Raw genomic sequence first — 14,797 nt, forward strand, 5'->3', positions numbered from 1 at the left:
AGAAATGTTTGTTGCTTTTTATTGCATTCATGTTTATTTGTGTTGATTCTAATCCTATTTAGCATTTTTTACAAACACAAGCACTCCTTTTAATTACTTTTAGCTTTTTATCTACTTTTTATTTTATTTTAAGACTTTTGCATAGTACTGTATGTTAAACCTTGTTGGGAGGACGATGTAATCGGATATCGTGGATGATGGACAAGTGAACTGATGGTGAAGTGTAAAAGGCAATAATCGCCACTTTGGGAAAAGAACTGAGAGAGAATAAGAGAGGACTCGTTTATCATTACACTGCTTGCAAAATCTGTTGGGAAACTGGGGTATAGAGAGAGAGAGAGAGAGAGAGAGAGAGAGAAAGAGAGAGAGAGAGAGAAGAGAGAGAGAGAGAGAGAGAGAGAGAGAGAGAGAGAGAGAGAGAGAGATTGTTAAGAAACTGCCTGTGTTCTTTCTCTCTGCTACACACTGTAATGCTAGCTTTACCTCACAGGTGCCAAATTCACAAAAGTGTCTTAAGAAAGAAAATCTTCTTAAATGTGTGTTTTTTCTTAACTTCATTCTTAAGAAAAAATAATTAAGAGTTCTCTTATTTTATTTCCTTGACAAGTTTCTTAAGAATAATTCTAAGAACAAGTGGTTTTCTAGAAAATGGACAAACTTTATGATAGCCTCACTTGTCTTGTAAGACATGGTCAAGTGACGCTGCTTCTGCTACCGCTCATCCCTCGTCTGTCACCCCACAATTATCATGTTTTCCAATGAGAACTTTTTCCTGTTGGCTGTTTCTCCCACCATCACCTCTAGTTCTTGTTTGCTACATTTTTTCCCTCCATTTTGCTCCTGAGTGGATTAAACTAAATAACGCAAATAACATTTAATACAACTTTAAAATGTATCTTGCATCATTTATGGCATGTGGTAAAATGCAACATAGCATGTAGAAACAATGAAGATTTTCTAAAGAAATCTTAAGAAACTAATTAAGACTGTCTTGAGAGAATATTTGAGAACATTTTACATGAGAATTACATTTAAGATCAACTCAAACTTCCTAGTGTTTGTCTTAAGAACCTTCAGTTCTGTCATGAATCCGGACCCAGATACCCATTAATTTAATGGAATCAAAAATAAATGCTGATGTGCTCTGGAACTTCAGCTTGCCTCAAAGTGACTCACTGCAGTAAAAAACAAACAACAACAATAACAACAAGCTAAAACAACTGGCATATGTCTATGTAAACGCAGACCACCTAAGTTACACTATATTTCAAAAAGTATTCACTCGTCTGCCTTCACACGCATATGAACTTGAGTGACATCCCATTCTTAATCCATAAGGTTTAATATGATGTTGGCCCACCCTTTGCAGCTATAACAGCTTCAACTCTTCTGGGAAGGCTTTCCACAAGGTTTAGGAGTGTGTTTATGGGAATATTTGACCATTCTTCCAGAAGTGCATTTGTGAGGTCAGACACTGATGTTGGACGAGAAGGCCTGGCTCACAGTCTCCGCTCTATTTCTTTCCAAACGTGTTCTATCAGGTTGAGGTCAGGACTCTGTGCAGACCAGTCAAGTTCTTCCACATCAAACTCGCTCATCCATGTCTTTATGGACCTATCTTTGTGCACTGGTGTGCAGTCATGTTGGAACAAGAAGGGGCCGTCCCCAAACTGTTCCCACAAAGTTGGGAGCATGAAATTGTCCATAATACCACTGACAGTTGAATGGAATATTTAGTAGTGAGGAAATTTCACGACTGGACTTGTTGCACAGGTGGCATCCGATCACGGTGCCACTCTGGAATTCACTGAGCTCCTGAAAGCAACTTTCACAAATGTATGTAGAAGCAGTCTGCAGGCCTAGATGCTTGGTTTTATACACCTGTGGCCATGGAAGTGACTGGTACACCTGAATTCAGGTGTGAGTGGGTGAGTGAATACTTTTGGCAATATAGTGTAACTCTAACCTGGTGAGAAAGTTCCTCTGATCCTCGTCTATGGCCGGTGTTCTCAAAAAAAGATGATAAATAATATTAAATAAAATGCACACGTGATGTTTGATTCACTTTTACTCTTAAAACACTGAGTGATAATGTGGCAATATTTTAGTGTTTCCCTGTAGAGCACATATGTCAGACTCCAGTCCTCGCAGGCCACAGCACTACAGACTTCACTGTTCTGCCTCATTAAATACACTTGATTCAGCTCATCAGTGAATCAGCAAGAGCTCCATGAACTGAATTTAGAATGCTAGAAAACACAAATCTCTGCAGAGCTGTGGCCCAAAAAGAACCCAGTTTGACACGCCTGCTTTAAATTATGATTGTGTACTTTTTCAGCCATGCATGTGTAAACAAACTGGCCTACAGTCACAGGTAAAATTTGGGTGCCCCTGATCAAAATACATGTTTGTTTGCTCTTTAAGTTAAAATAAATTGGAAACAATATAAAGTACATTTCCATACAATGATTTTCTGCCAGGTTCTATAGGGTTCTAAAAGGTTACTCTGTTGATACAAGCTTGACATCGTAACAATTGAAGAACCCTTTTTAGTGTTGTATAGAACCCTTTTCAAATAGGTTCTATATAGAACCATCTACAGCACATTCTACATCTGAAAACCTTCTCTCGATGCAAAGAATCCATTAATCATGCACAGAGTTCTTTGACGGTTCACGGTTCTATGTAGAACTATTTTCTTTATCCTTATCTCCATATCCCTGTAGTCTATCTAGCTATTTTTTAATAATAAACTGAGTGGAGCCCTCTGAGAAAAAGCTGACCTTTTCATTTCAGAAGCAAGGAGGAACCGACCCTCCAACCAACGTCACTTTACTCCATACTCTGTTCCTCTTTCTATCCCCAAGTATGACATCCACAGTTATAAACTGCAAAAATGCATATCTTATCTTTGCAGCAAGAACGTGCATCCTGACTGAGAACGTTTCGTAACTGCGAGCAATGTAAAGGTTGATGATAAGGAGAGAAATTGCTAAAAGAACTACGACTGTGTGCTTTTAGAAGCCGTTATAACTGTAAAAACTCTTGTTTTCTCTCTCTTGAAGTAGAACTGTTAGTTTTGTCTTTTGAGTAATCCTATGTAACTAGTAAGAAAAGTCTTTTTTTCCTTTAGTAATGATGTTATTTTCCTTTCTCCTAAAATTAGGATTATTAGTCAGAAGGATTACTTTATGTAACTTTATGTAACCATTGAGTGAAGTAAGAGTACTTCAAGTCTGCTAGTTTGTGCCTGCATTAGATTTCTAGTAACACTCCCTGTTTGAAACAGTAATAGGGTTTATATAGGAAAGTGTAGACTTACAGTGTTCTTTTATTTTAATGATAAGCACCTCCACTCAGAAATCTGTGTATGTGAAGTAATTGTATAGTGAATTTGAGCAGATAGTCCAATGTGCATAAACATTAGCAGCAAGTTCCTTTTTCCTGCCTTAAACTCCAGCAAACAAGCAATGAGATAGAGAGGTAAAGATGTAACCACCAAAAAAGGAAAAGAAGCACTTAAAATCTGCACATTTTAGATTTTTATTTTTATTGTCCATGTCACAGTTTGTTGTGTCTTTGTTTCATTTCTTTTATCATTCTTTTACATAATCACCTGAAAGAGGTGTTTTAAGTATTAAGACTATTGCACTTCCAATAGTTTAACTGAGCTGCATTTGACTTCAAGTTTTGGCAATTCAATTTGCAAGTTTTGATTGGCCAATAATAGCCTGCTGCCAAATCTCCTGCGAGGATAGATTCAAAATTACCCACACTGAACTGCAAAGCCACTACAGAAGTCTGACTCTGCAGCCTGTCAACTATGTCCTGATGTCACCAGGCACTGCAGAAGAACCAGCAAGCCGTCCTCTCCAACCAGTGAACCAGTAACAAGCACTATCAATGCTTGCTTCTTAACTATTTTTAAATCAGCATAGTGTGTAGAGACATACTCTAAGAAGGACTCAAGAAATGGCTTCTTTACAAACACTGAAGTTCCTGCTAAAGCCTGAGTAGACTGATAAATCAATGTAGTAATTCAGTTATTGAATTTCAGTGTTACTAAACTCTTTCGAGGCATGACTGAACAGAACTGTCTCCTTAGTAATGCACATGTTCATGAGTGATGAGCTTAGCATCTGTGTTGCATTGGACTCATGCATGCATTTCGTGGCATGTTACATACAAGTTATTAACTGAAAATCACACAGTTCAAATCACACGCAGCAGTGGAGCCAAATTAATATTGAGAGGTTTTTATTCATTTTGAATTCATTTGAATAATCGAAATTTTGAATGAAACATGTTAAAAGTAGAATTACATGAAGAAAACTGTCAACAAGTAACAGCAAGGAACAGTGTTAATACAGCAGAGTGTTTCCCATGTCTTCTAATGTATATGTATTTTAAATGTGTTCCGAATACATTACTTTTTATAAAATGTGGTAGAAAATATTACTGAATATATTTAAGAGTGTATTCAGTATTCAGCTATGACTATTGAACCAGCCCTGTCTCCCCATTCACATTCCCCTACCAATGAACCGGCCCTCTCTCCCCATCCCAATACCCCTACCAATGAACCAGCCCTGTCTCCCCATCCCAATACCCCTACCAATGAACCAGCCCTGTCTCCCCATTCACATTCCCCTACCAATGAACCAGCCCTCTCTCCCCATCCCAATACCCCTACCAATTAACCTGTCTTGTCTCCCCATCCCAATACCCCTACCAATGAACCAACCCTGTCTCCCCATCCCAATGCCCCTACCAATTAACCTGTATTGTCTTCTCATCCTCATACCTCTACCAGTGAAGCTGTCCTGTCTCCTCATCCTTATACCCCTACCAATTCCCATACCACTACCAATTGTTAGGGGTCCTGTCTCATCAACCACTCAACCCTACCATTCACCCAGCTCGGTCTCATCACCCTGATACCCATGTAATGTATTTATCTATGCACTCTGGACAAAGCTGACCTTTTGACTTCAGAAGCAAGGAGGAGCCAGCGGACACACACGTACACAACTGCTGCGTTAAAGGGGTGACACTCTATTTACCCAATACTCCTTTCTCAACTTCCTCTTTAATAAAAGCCACCAGTCATAAACTGCAAAAATTAATGTCTTATCTTCACAGCAAGAACATGCATCCTGACTCAGAATCGCAACTGCCACCAATGTAAAGGCTGATGAAACAGACAGAAATGGCCAAATATGGATAAATTCTAAATATTTCTTCTCTCTTGTGTGCTTAGAAAAATGATTTCTGTGACCCCTGATATTCCTGAATGTTAAAACTAATTCAGGTAATTCGCATCATCATTAAGCTCATTGAACTGACTTAGTAATGCACATGTTCACAAGTGATGAGCTTAGCATGCATGTTGCATTGGACTCATGCATGTATTTTGTGGCAAGTTACATACAAGTTATACAACCTCATTTCCAAGAAAGTTTGGACGCTGTGCAAAATGTAAATACAAACAAAATGCAATGATGTGCAAATCATTTAAACCCTATACTTAATTGAAAACAGCACAAAGACAACATATGAAATGTTGAAAACTGAGAAATTTTATAGTTTCTTGAAAAATATTTGCCAACAACACATTCCAAAAAAGTTGGGACGGGGCAACAAAATGCTAATTCCTTAAAAAAACACTTGGTGGTTAATTGGAAACAGGTCAATAACATGATTGGGTATAAAAGAGCATCCCAGAGAGGCTGAGTCTTTCAGAAGTAAAGATGAGGAGGGGTTCACCACTCTGTGAAAGACTGCACAAGCAAATAGTGCAACAATTCAAGAATAACATTTCTCAATGTAAAAGAGCATCATTTTGTTTTTTTATCATCTACAGTACATAATAACATTAAAAGATTCAGAGAAAAGATTCTGGAGAAATCTCTGTATGTAAGAGACAAGGTTAAAAACCAGTATTTGCTGGCCGTGATCTTTGGGCCCACAGGCAGCACTGGATTAAAAACAGACACGATTCTGTACACTGTAAGCCCGGATAAGTTGAATTTACTTTAAAAATTTGAGGAAACCGGTTGCCTTAAAAAAATTAAGTAATGTGTAATGAAAACTTCAGTTAGAGTAACTATAATTTTTGAGTTAGGCTAACATAAACATATGTTTGCGCAACTCGTAAATCTAATTATTTTAATTTAATGTCTTGAAATTGCAATTTAACTATATGTTTCATTAGGCAATTAAGATTTTTTTTTCTATTTAAGTGATATTTACCATTTTGCTAAACACCAAAGGGTTAACTTTTACTGTGAACATGGTCACTGACCAACAGAAATGCCCACTCATTAGCAAAGAGAATGATAACCTTCACTCTTACCCAACAACACAATGTCAGGCAGCTGAGTAAAACATTTCCCCAAGGAAAGGCAGCCTGGGTGGAATGAAAGCACACTGACGGTGAATAAAACAAAGGGAAGGAAACACTCAGTATGCAAATAGATGAAGCCAGGAGCCAATGGGAAAGAAATATACGTTTTATCTAATAAAATTGTGTTAACAAAACAAACATGTAACTGTATTTCACAGTTTACTTAGTTTCACTCAGTTTCACACAGTTGTTCAGCAACTTTAATGAGAAAGAAACAATTAAAAGCAACAGAAATGTCGTCATTTTTTGAATACGGGGTTTCAAAGTTGCCATAGCAACAGACTAAACTAAATAGCAAAAAGTTAATTCAACTCAAAAATGTGTCACAAAATCATCAAAAACATTCCCTTAACTTAAAATTCTTGAGCAATGTGTGGGATATACTGAGTTTTATGTACAACTGACTTAATTTATTTGAGTTAAAACAAAATGCGGGTTTACAGTGTAGAGGAAATCACTGCATGAGCTCAGAAACACTTTTAAAAATCACTGTCTGTAAAAACAGTTCATCACTGCATCCACAAATGCAAGATAAGCTTGTTATCAGTGCACAGCTCAAAAGCCAGTATTCATGATAGTATAGGGGTGCATTAGTGCACATGGCATGGGTGACGTGCACATCTGAGAATGCATCAATAATGCTGAATGATATATACATGTTTTGGCAACATATGCTGCCATCCAGACGACGTCTTTTTCAGGGAAGGCCTTGATTATTTCAGCAAGACAATGTCAAACCACATTCTGCATGTATTACAGCAGCATTGCTCCATACTAAAAGAGTCCAGGTGCTCAGTCACCACTGAGAATTTTTGCTGCATTATGAAACGAATAATACAACAAAGTAGACCCTGAAATGTTGATGAGCTGAAATTCTATATCAAACAAGAACATGGAAACATTTCACTTTCAAAACTACAGCAGTGTCTCCTCAGTTCCCAAACACTTACAGAGTGTTGTTAAAAGAAGAGGTGATGAAACACAGTGGTAAACAGGCCCCCGTCCCAACCTTTTTGGAACATGTTTTTGGCATCAAATTCAAAATGGGCAAATAATTGTTCAAAAAACGATAAAATTTCTCAGTTTCAACATTTGATATGTTATCTTTGTACTATTTTCCTTTGAAAATATGGTTTACATGATTTGCATATCATTGCATTCTGTTTTTATTTACATTCTGCACAGCGTCTCAACTTTTTTGGAAATGGGGTTATAATTTGAAAATCACACAGCTACACATTTTACATTTAAGATTTTGTTACTGGGATGTGGCAAATTGTTGGCTTAGGTCACAAAAGGAAAGTGGGATTATGGGAGCAGCAGTGCACTGAATGCCCATACACCTACCAATCAACCAGCCTCCTCATCCCCTACCAATGAGCCTTACTCCCAGCTGAAGAAATGGGTGAGCAGCATTATATTGAATGACGTGACAGTTGGAGTAATTGCATACGGTGTGTGGAACTTTCTTTTTATTATTATGAAAAAAAAAACAAAAAAACAAAAATAGTCAAGTCCTTTTGAATGGTAAGAGTTCATGCACCATAATTATCTTTTCACAAGTCATTTTCAAAAGTGTTTTAGAATCTCTTGTGTGTTGTTGTCTTTGCTTTTTGTTGTTGTAAAGATACACACATGGCATTATATTTGCAATTTTACATTATTGAGTGTCCATTTTACAATGTTTTGTACATCGAGAGATTAAAATGCTAACTTTAGCTAATTTTGAAGCCCCAGGCTATTGTTTAAAATAGCCAGCTGGTAGGGTGATTGGGCCCAATGTGATGTCTTTTTATCCTGCCCTGTGATGGACTGGCGACCTGTCCAGGGTGTTGCTTGCCCTCTGTCCATTGTGCGCTGGGATAGGCTCTAGCACCCCCTGTGTCTCAGGAGGATAAGCAACTTAGATGATGAGTGAGTGAGTAAGTGAGTGAGTGAGTGAGTGAGTGAGTGAGTGAGTGAGTGAGTGAGTTGAAATCACCATTTTGCAATATAGACAAAAGCAATATCATTATATCAGTTATCATGTCAGTTAAAGTTATAGTGAACTTCTTATGCAGCCTGTCAGTGCATAAAACAATAGAAACAGAGGGATATAACAGAAGTTAGGACACTTTTGGGGTTGTCCTAAACTTTCGTCTTGTAAAGATGTTTGTTTAATATTGTTTCCTTTTCTGGTGTTAATGATTATGAAATTAAAATTAAGAAAGTAAGAACTGTTGTTCTTTAATAGCTGCTGACCTACAATCAGCCCTCACTGAAGTTGTTATAACTAAATAAATATGATTTCAAAGTTAGGACAATTCTGTAATTCTGTAGAACTGCGGAAACTTCCTGTCTTTTTGTCTTACGTTAAAATCTGACAAGTCAGGATGAGATTTTTCACAATTGCATATTATAGAAGTAAATCTTATCTTAATTTAGGAATTTTAAGAATTTTAGGATGGGATAGGAATTTTAGGAGCAGGCATAGAGAAATAGGATAGCAAAGGAATAGGGTAGGATTCTTATCCTATCCCATAGGAATAAATGGGGAATATGTTAAGAATTTTAGGATTGGAGAAGAAGTTGCTGTAGTACTGCTTCTGGGTTTTTAAAAACTTCTCACAGTTGAAACCAACGTTTTGCAACATAAATAAATGTATACATTATCTTGCCATTATGCTAGCTGTGAGGTATAACCGGACAGCTGAAACAGAAGTTAGAGAACCATTGGGGTTGGCCATAAGTTGGCCTTGTTGGTGGCACAGTGGTGTGGTGGGTAGCGCTGTCATCCCACAGCAAGAAGAGCTTGGGTTTGACTCCCTGGCCGAGCGACTGGGATCCTGTCTGTGTGGAGTATGCATGTTCTCCCTGTGTCTGTGTGGGTTGGACATGCAAATTTGCCCCTAGCTGTGTGTGTGGATGTATATGTCTGCCCTGTTGATTGACTGGTAACCTGGTTAGGATGTTTCATGGCTTCTGTCCAATGACTGCTGGGATAGGCTCTATTTCCCCCTGTGACCCTGAAGTTTTCCAAAGAACACAGGCTAATGATTAACAACAAGAATTACTCACAGGAATCTTATCTTCTTGAGAATTCACTGTTCCTGTCAGTTGCTGTAATTCAGAGGGAGATAGGGATCTGTGTTTTGGCTACACGGACAAGAAAAAGTTTTTATCTTTGCCAGTGTTTCAGTATTTGACCTGATAGCAATAGAACAATTATTCGTCTATCATTTTTGCTTTGCGTTGAAAACACTACTCGATTGGTGGACTGGATCCATAAAAGTGAGTACACCCCTCACATCTTTTCATGAGAGAACACAATAGAAATGAAACTTGGATATAACTTAAAGTAGTCAGGGTACAGCTTGTATAGCAGTATAGATTTACTGTACTCTGAAAATAACTCAACACACAGCCATTAATGTCTAAACAGCTGGCAACACAAGTGAGTACACCTCACAGTGAACATGTCCAAATTGTGCCCAATTGTGTCGCTGTCCCTCCCTGGTGTCATGTGACTCGTTAGAGTTACAAGGTTCCAGGTGTGAATGGGGAGCAGGGCTGTTAAATTTGGTGTTTTGGGTACAATTCGCTCATACTGGCCACTGGATATTCAACATGGCACCTCATGGCAAAGAACTCTCTGAGGATGTGAGAAATAGAATTGTTGCTCTCCACAAAGACGGCCTAGGCTATAAGAAGATTGCTAACAACTGAAACTGAGCTATAGCACGGTGACCAAGGTCATACAGCGGTTTCTCAGGAGAGGTTCCACTCGGAACAGGCCTCGCCAGGGTCAACCAAAGAAGTTGAGTCCACGTGTTCAGCGTCATGTCCAGAGCTTGGCTTAAAAAAGTGCATGAGTGCTGCCAGCATTGCTGCAGAGGTTGAAGAAGAGGGAGGTCAGCCTGTCAGTGCTCAGACCATACACTGCACGATGCATCAACTCGGTCTGCATGGCCGTCGTCTCAGAAGGAAGCCTCTTCTGAAGCTGACGCACGAGAAAGCCCACAAACAGTTTGCTGAAGACAAGCACTCCAAGAACATGGATTACTGGAACCATGTCCGCTGGTCTGATGAGACCAAAATGAACTTGTTTGGCTCAGATGGTGTCCAGCATGTATGGTGGCGCCCTGGTGAGGAGTACCAAGACAACTGTCTCTTGCCTACAGTCAAGCATGGTGGTGGTAGCATCATGGTCTGGAGCTGCATAAGTGCTGCCGGAACTGGGGAGCTGCGGTTCATTGAGGGAAACATGAATTCCACCATGTACTGTGACATTCTGAAGCAGAGCATGATCCCCTCCCTTCGGAAACTGCGCCACATGGCAGTTCTCCAACACAATAACGACCCCAAACACACCTCCAAGATGACAACTGCCTTGCTGAAGGTAAAGGTGATGGACGGGCCAAGTGTGTCTCCAGACCTAAACCCAATTGAGCACCTGTGGGGCATCCTCAAGCAGAAGGTGGAGGAGCGCAAGGTGTCTAACATCCACCAGCTCCGTGATGTCATCATGGAGGAGTGGAGGAGGATTCCAGTAGCAACCTGTGCAGCTCTGGTGAATTCCATGCCCAAGAGGGTTAAAGCAGTGCTAGATAATAATGGTGGTCACACAAAATATTGACATTCTGAGCACAATTTGCACATGTTCACTGTGAGGTGTACTCACTTGTGTTGCCAGCTGTTTAGACATTAATGGCTGTGTGTTGAGTTATTTTCAGAGGACAGTAAATCTATACTGCTATACAAGCTGTACACTGACTACTTTAAGTTTCATTTCTATAGTGTTCTCCCATGAAAATGTATAATAAAATTTTTGCAGAAATGTGAGGGATGTACTCACTTTTGTGAGATACTGTGTGTGTGTAAATATTTCTATATATACATATATGTGTATATACTGTAAAAGTGGCTTATCAGATTGACCTAAAAAAATACTTCATGTAATAACAAGCATTTGTACTCGTTTTATTCAATTTTTAGTAGTTTTATTCAAGGTGGAGGACAGAGAAAGAACAATAAACAACAGCAGCAGCCACGGAAATAAAATTTAAAAAAAAGAAGAAAAAAAAAAGAAAACTGAACCAAACATGGTTAAAAAAGTGTAAATACATATTTGACATTTAACATTCATACATAAGGCAACACAGCATTTATAGATGATAACTCCTGTTTACAAGGCCATTCTTTGATTTGTGTGTGGGTCTGTGTGTGTGTGTGTGTGTGTGTGTTTGTGTGTGTGTGTGTGTGTGTCTTTCCTTATCTATATTACGATAATATTATGAACTTGGGAACTGTTATTCTGTAATAAATACTGTCCTAAATTCAGTCCTACATGAAGGTGTCAGGATGACTAAACAGATAAGTCATCAGACGTTTTGTTATACAGCCCCCGGTCTAAAAGATAAAGGCAGGTGTAAAGATGATTTTATTGTGTCTTGCCTCTCAGTTGAGCCAGATAAGAGAGTGGGGATTCAGTCTTGAGACAAAGGCATGAATGAGTTTCTGTAGTGGAGACAATGTTACAGACTTTAGAGATACTATAAAAATGATCACATTCTGTTTTCAGGCCTTTCACTGTCTTGATAGGATATTGTGCCTAAGAATGGTGCCCAGATGTGTTCCGGAAGCATTGCAGCACCATGGAGAACACAGAACTGCAAGGATTAGATTTGTGAGTGCTGGTTTTAGAATTGAGGTTAACGGGCTGTACCAGTTTTCCAAAGAACACAGAATAATGATTAACAACAAGATATAGTCGCAGGACTCTTCTTGAGAATTCACTGTTCCTGTCAGTTGCTGTAATTCAGGGGGAGATAGGGATCTGTGTTTTGGCTACACAGACCCCCCCAAACTCCCCCCTTCGGCCCCACCTGTCCACCCGCTTGTCTCAGCACCAAAGTTACTGTAGGCTTATAGACAATCTAAAAGGACACATCTTAATCAGTGGGAAACACTGTCTGGATAATAGACACATCTTAATCAACATATATATCTCTTTCCCCTTGCTTACTTTTTTCCATTCTTTATGCTTGTGTGGTGTTGCCCCCTAGTGGACGGGGCCCAAAGCTTATTGGGTTAATGCTGCCTTGCCAAAAGGTTTCTAGTCTGCCTATGACTCCCGTCCAATTAAATCATTCTCTCTACCTGTCTGTGCCCGTCTAGATGCTTTAGTGTATATTCATTATATCACTTTCACATCACTGTCATTCTGTAGTCCAGAATGTGTGACACGGATGTAGCAAAAAAATATTCACACTCATTCAAAGCATAATCATGAGCTTAAGCAATTTTATTAATTGGCCCTAAAGCTGTCCAACATAATAACCAGGACAATGCAAGTCTGGGTACTTTACATGGTAAAAATCAGCATATTGTACGGCAAACTGCTAGAGTCACCCTGGAGGAAGAATTTTTCTGTTTTCCACTATCCTGTGGACATTTGGCCTCTACAAAAAACTGGACACAAACACAAACATCATTTCAGGCACTTAAAGCTGCTTGTAAGTGAACCTTGAATGTTGCACCTCAACTTTGCAGAAACTATAAATGCATAGTCTGAACATGGAGACAGTTTGGCACCACATCGACTTGTAGACTGAAAAATACAACTGTGCATAATTGCTATGAACTATTAACATTTTAAAGCTTCTGTGCTCTATTTGTTTGACTTCCTTTGTAAAACTTTTAATTTAGGATGCATGATCATGAATTTTTATATCCGTTTCTGATTTACAGCCAAACTGGCTGTAAACAGCATTTTTGCATAGGTAAATGAACCCATGAAGCACACTATTACAATTACATTACTTTCCAAAATCACAATGATTTTTTACTTTTTAATGGGCTAAACTGCCACTTTGAATAGATTGTATTGTCAAAGGCAAAACGTTGCCTATTTAAATAACATTAAAAAAGCTGCTATATCAAAATAAAGCACAGATCAGCCAAAATATGACTGATAAATTGGCTATTTCCAATTGCACATCATCACTGTTTGTTATTTCTTATGCTGAACATATTCTAAAAGGCGTTCACTAATCTGCTTTCCTGTACTGTGGAAAATATCACTATCTGTAATAGACAGATAGACAGGTTGGTCAATAGACAGACTGTTTGTTTACACTGTGAGTGATTCTGTTCTGTGTGTAACTCATGGCTCCTACATTTTGATGCTGCTGTTTGGGGGGGTCTGAGTGTGAGGCCCTGTGATGACACCAGGGTACTCGTCCTCAAGCATGTCATCCACAGCCTGAAGGATGCTGCTGACTACACTCAGGAGCAAGATGTCAGTGTTGAGGTCCACTGACAGCTGGGAAATGTAGTTCTTCACTGGCAGCAAATAGGACAACGGCAGCCCCACCAGCTCTGCTGCCTTCTGCATCTGTAGGGGTGTTAACATACACATTAATATTCATCATTTTTCATGCAAGGGTTGCCAGATGTGTGCTATGAGTTAAACATTTTGATTTTATGCTACAAGAAATATTTATCACACCAGACACACAGATATAAATTAAAACGGTTTCCAGCCAAGAGACAACTCCTGTGCTGTATGTGAGACCATTTACTCTTGAGTTTATTTAATACTGTCTGAAAATTATTTATTTATGATTTCTCCAGGCACTTGATCTCTAAAAAAACATACAGATTTTTGGGTGGTGAAAAGTGAAAAAAGCAAAATGATTGCATTACTTTTTTGTACTTCTGTACCTGAAAATATATTATACATATAAAATTAATAGAACCAACTAACTAAAACAAACTGGAACTAAAGCTATGATGGTGATAAAATGCTAATCCTTATTTGTTACACCCTTTAGCGTCTACCTGATTTGTGAAAGCTGTACATGAATGAGACGCTATAATCGTGGCGCACAAACAGCTGAACAACTGGGCTTCAGCCAGACTATTGAGACACCGTTACTGCCTACCCATCTTTAAAATGAGCTATTTTTAGGAACTACAACTACACAGCTAACAATCACAGTGAGTGAGGGCTGTTTCAGGACAGATTTGTTACATGACTGGACCAGATTAATTTTTCATTCCATATCCTATCCGGCATTTTCTGATATTGATATTAGCCTGAAATTGATACCTGTTATTGGATGTGTGTCATCTCTAATTTAAACGCATACAATCCATGATCTTTTGCTTACAACACTACTCTAGAAGTTTAACTGGTTTAGTACCTCCTCCTGCACAGCTCGGCTGGAGTAGACAGACATCATATTCTCCTTCACTGCACAGCACACCAGGTCCACATGTGTCAGCAAAATCAGCTGAGGGATACCTGTGGAGTATGACAGAGTTCAGAACATGTGAAATCAAAATACATCATGTTATCTTAAAACTGGATGCTGATTTAGCATTTGAGACCTAAACTTTGAGCTGGAT

General features: G+C 38.8%; 1 protein-coding gene across 1 annotated transcript in view; it reads right to left on the reverse strand.

Moving 5' to 3' along the window:
* Window positions 1–11,553: 11,553 nt before the first annotated feature.
* Window positions 11,554–14,797, reverse strand: part of LOC118800212 (interferon-induced protein 44-like) — a 53,326-nt gene continuing 50,082 nt past the window's right edge. The window contains exons 6-7 of the mRNA XM_036560405.1: window positions 14,593–14,693; window positions 11,554–13,781 (exon numbers count right to left, since the gene is read on the reverse strand). Coding sequence (XP_036416298.1) covers window positions 13,560–13,781; window positions 14,593–14,693 — 323 coding nt within the window. The 3' untranslated portion in view covers window positions 11,554–13,559. The remainder of the gene's footprint in view (window positions 13,782–14,592; window positions 14,694–14,797) is intronic.

Source organism: Colossoma macropomum, unplaced genomic scaffold, assembly GCF_904425465.1.
Source record: "Colossoma macropomum unplaced genomic scaffold, Colossoma_macropomum, whole genome shotgun sequence".
Classification (NCBI taxonomy): domain Eukaryota; kingdom Metazoa; phylum Chordata; class Actinopteri; order Characiformes; family Serrasalmidae; genus Colossoma; species Colossoma macropomum.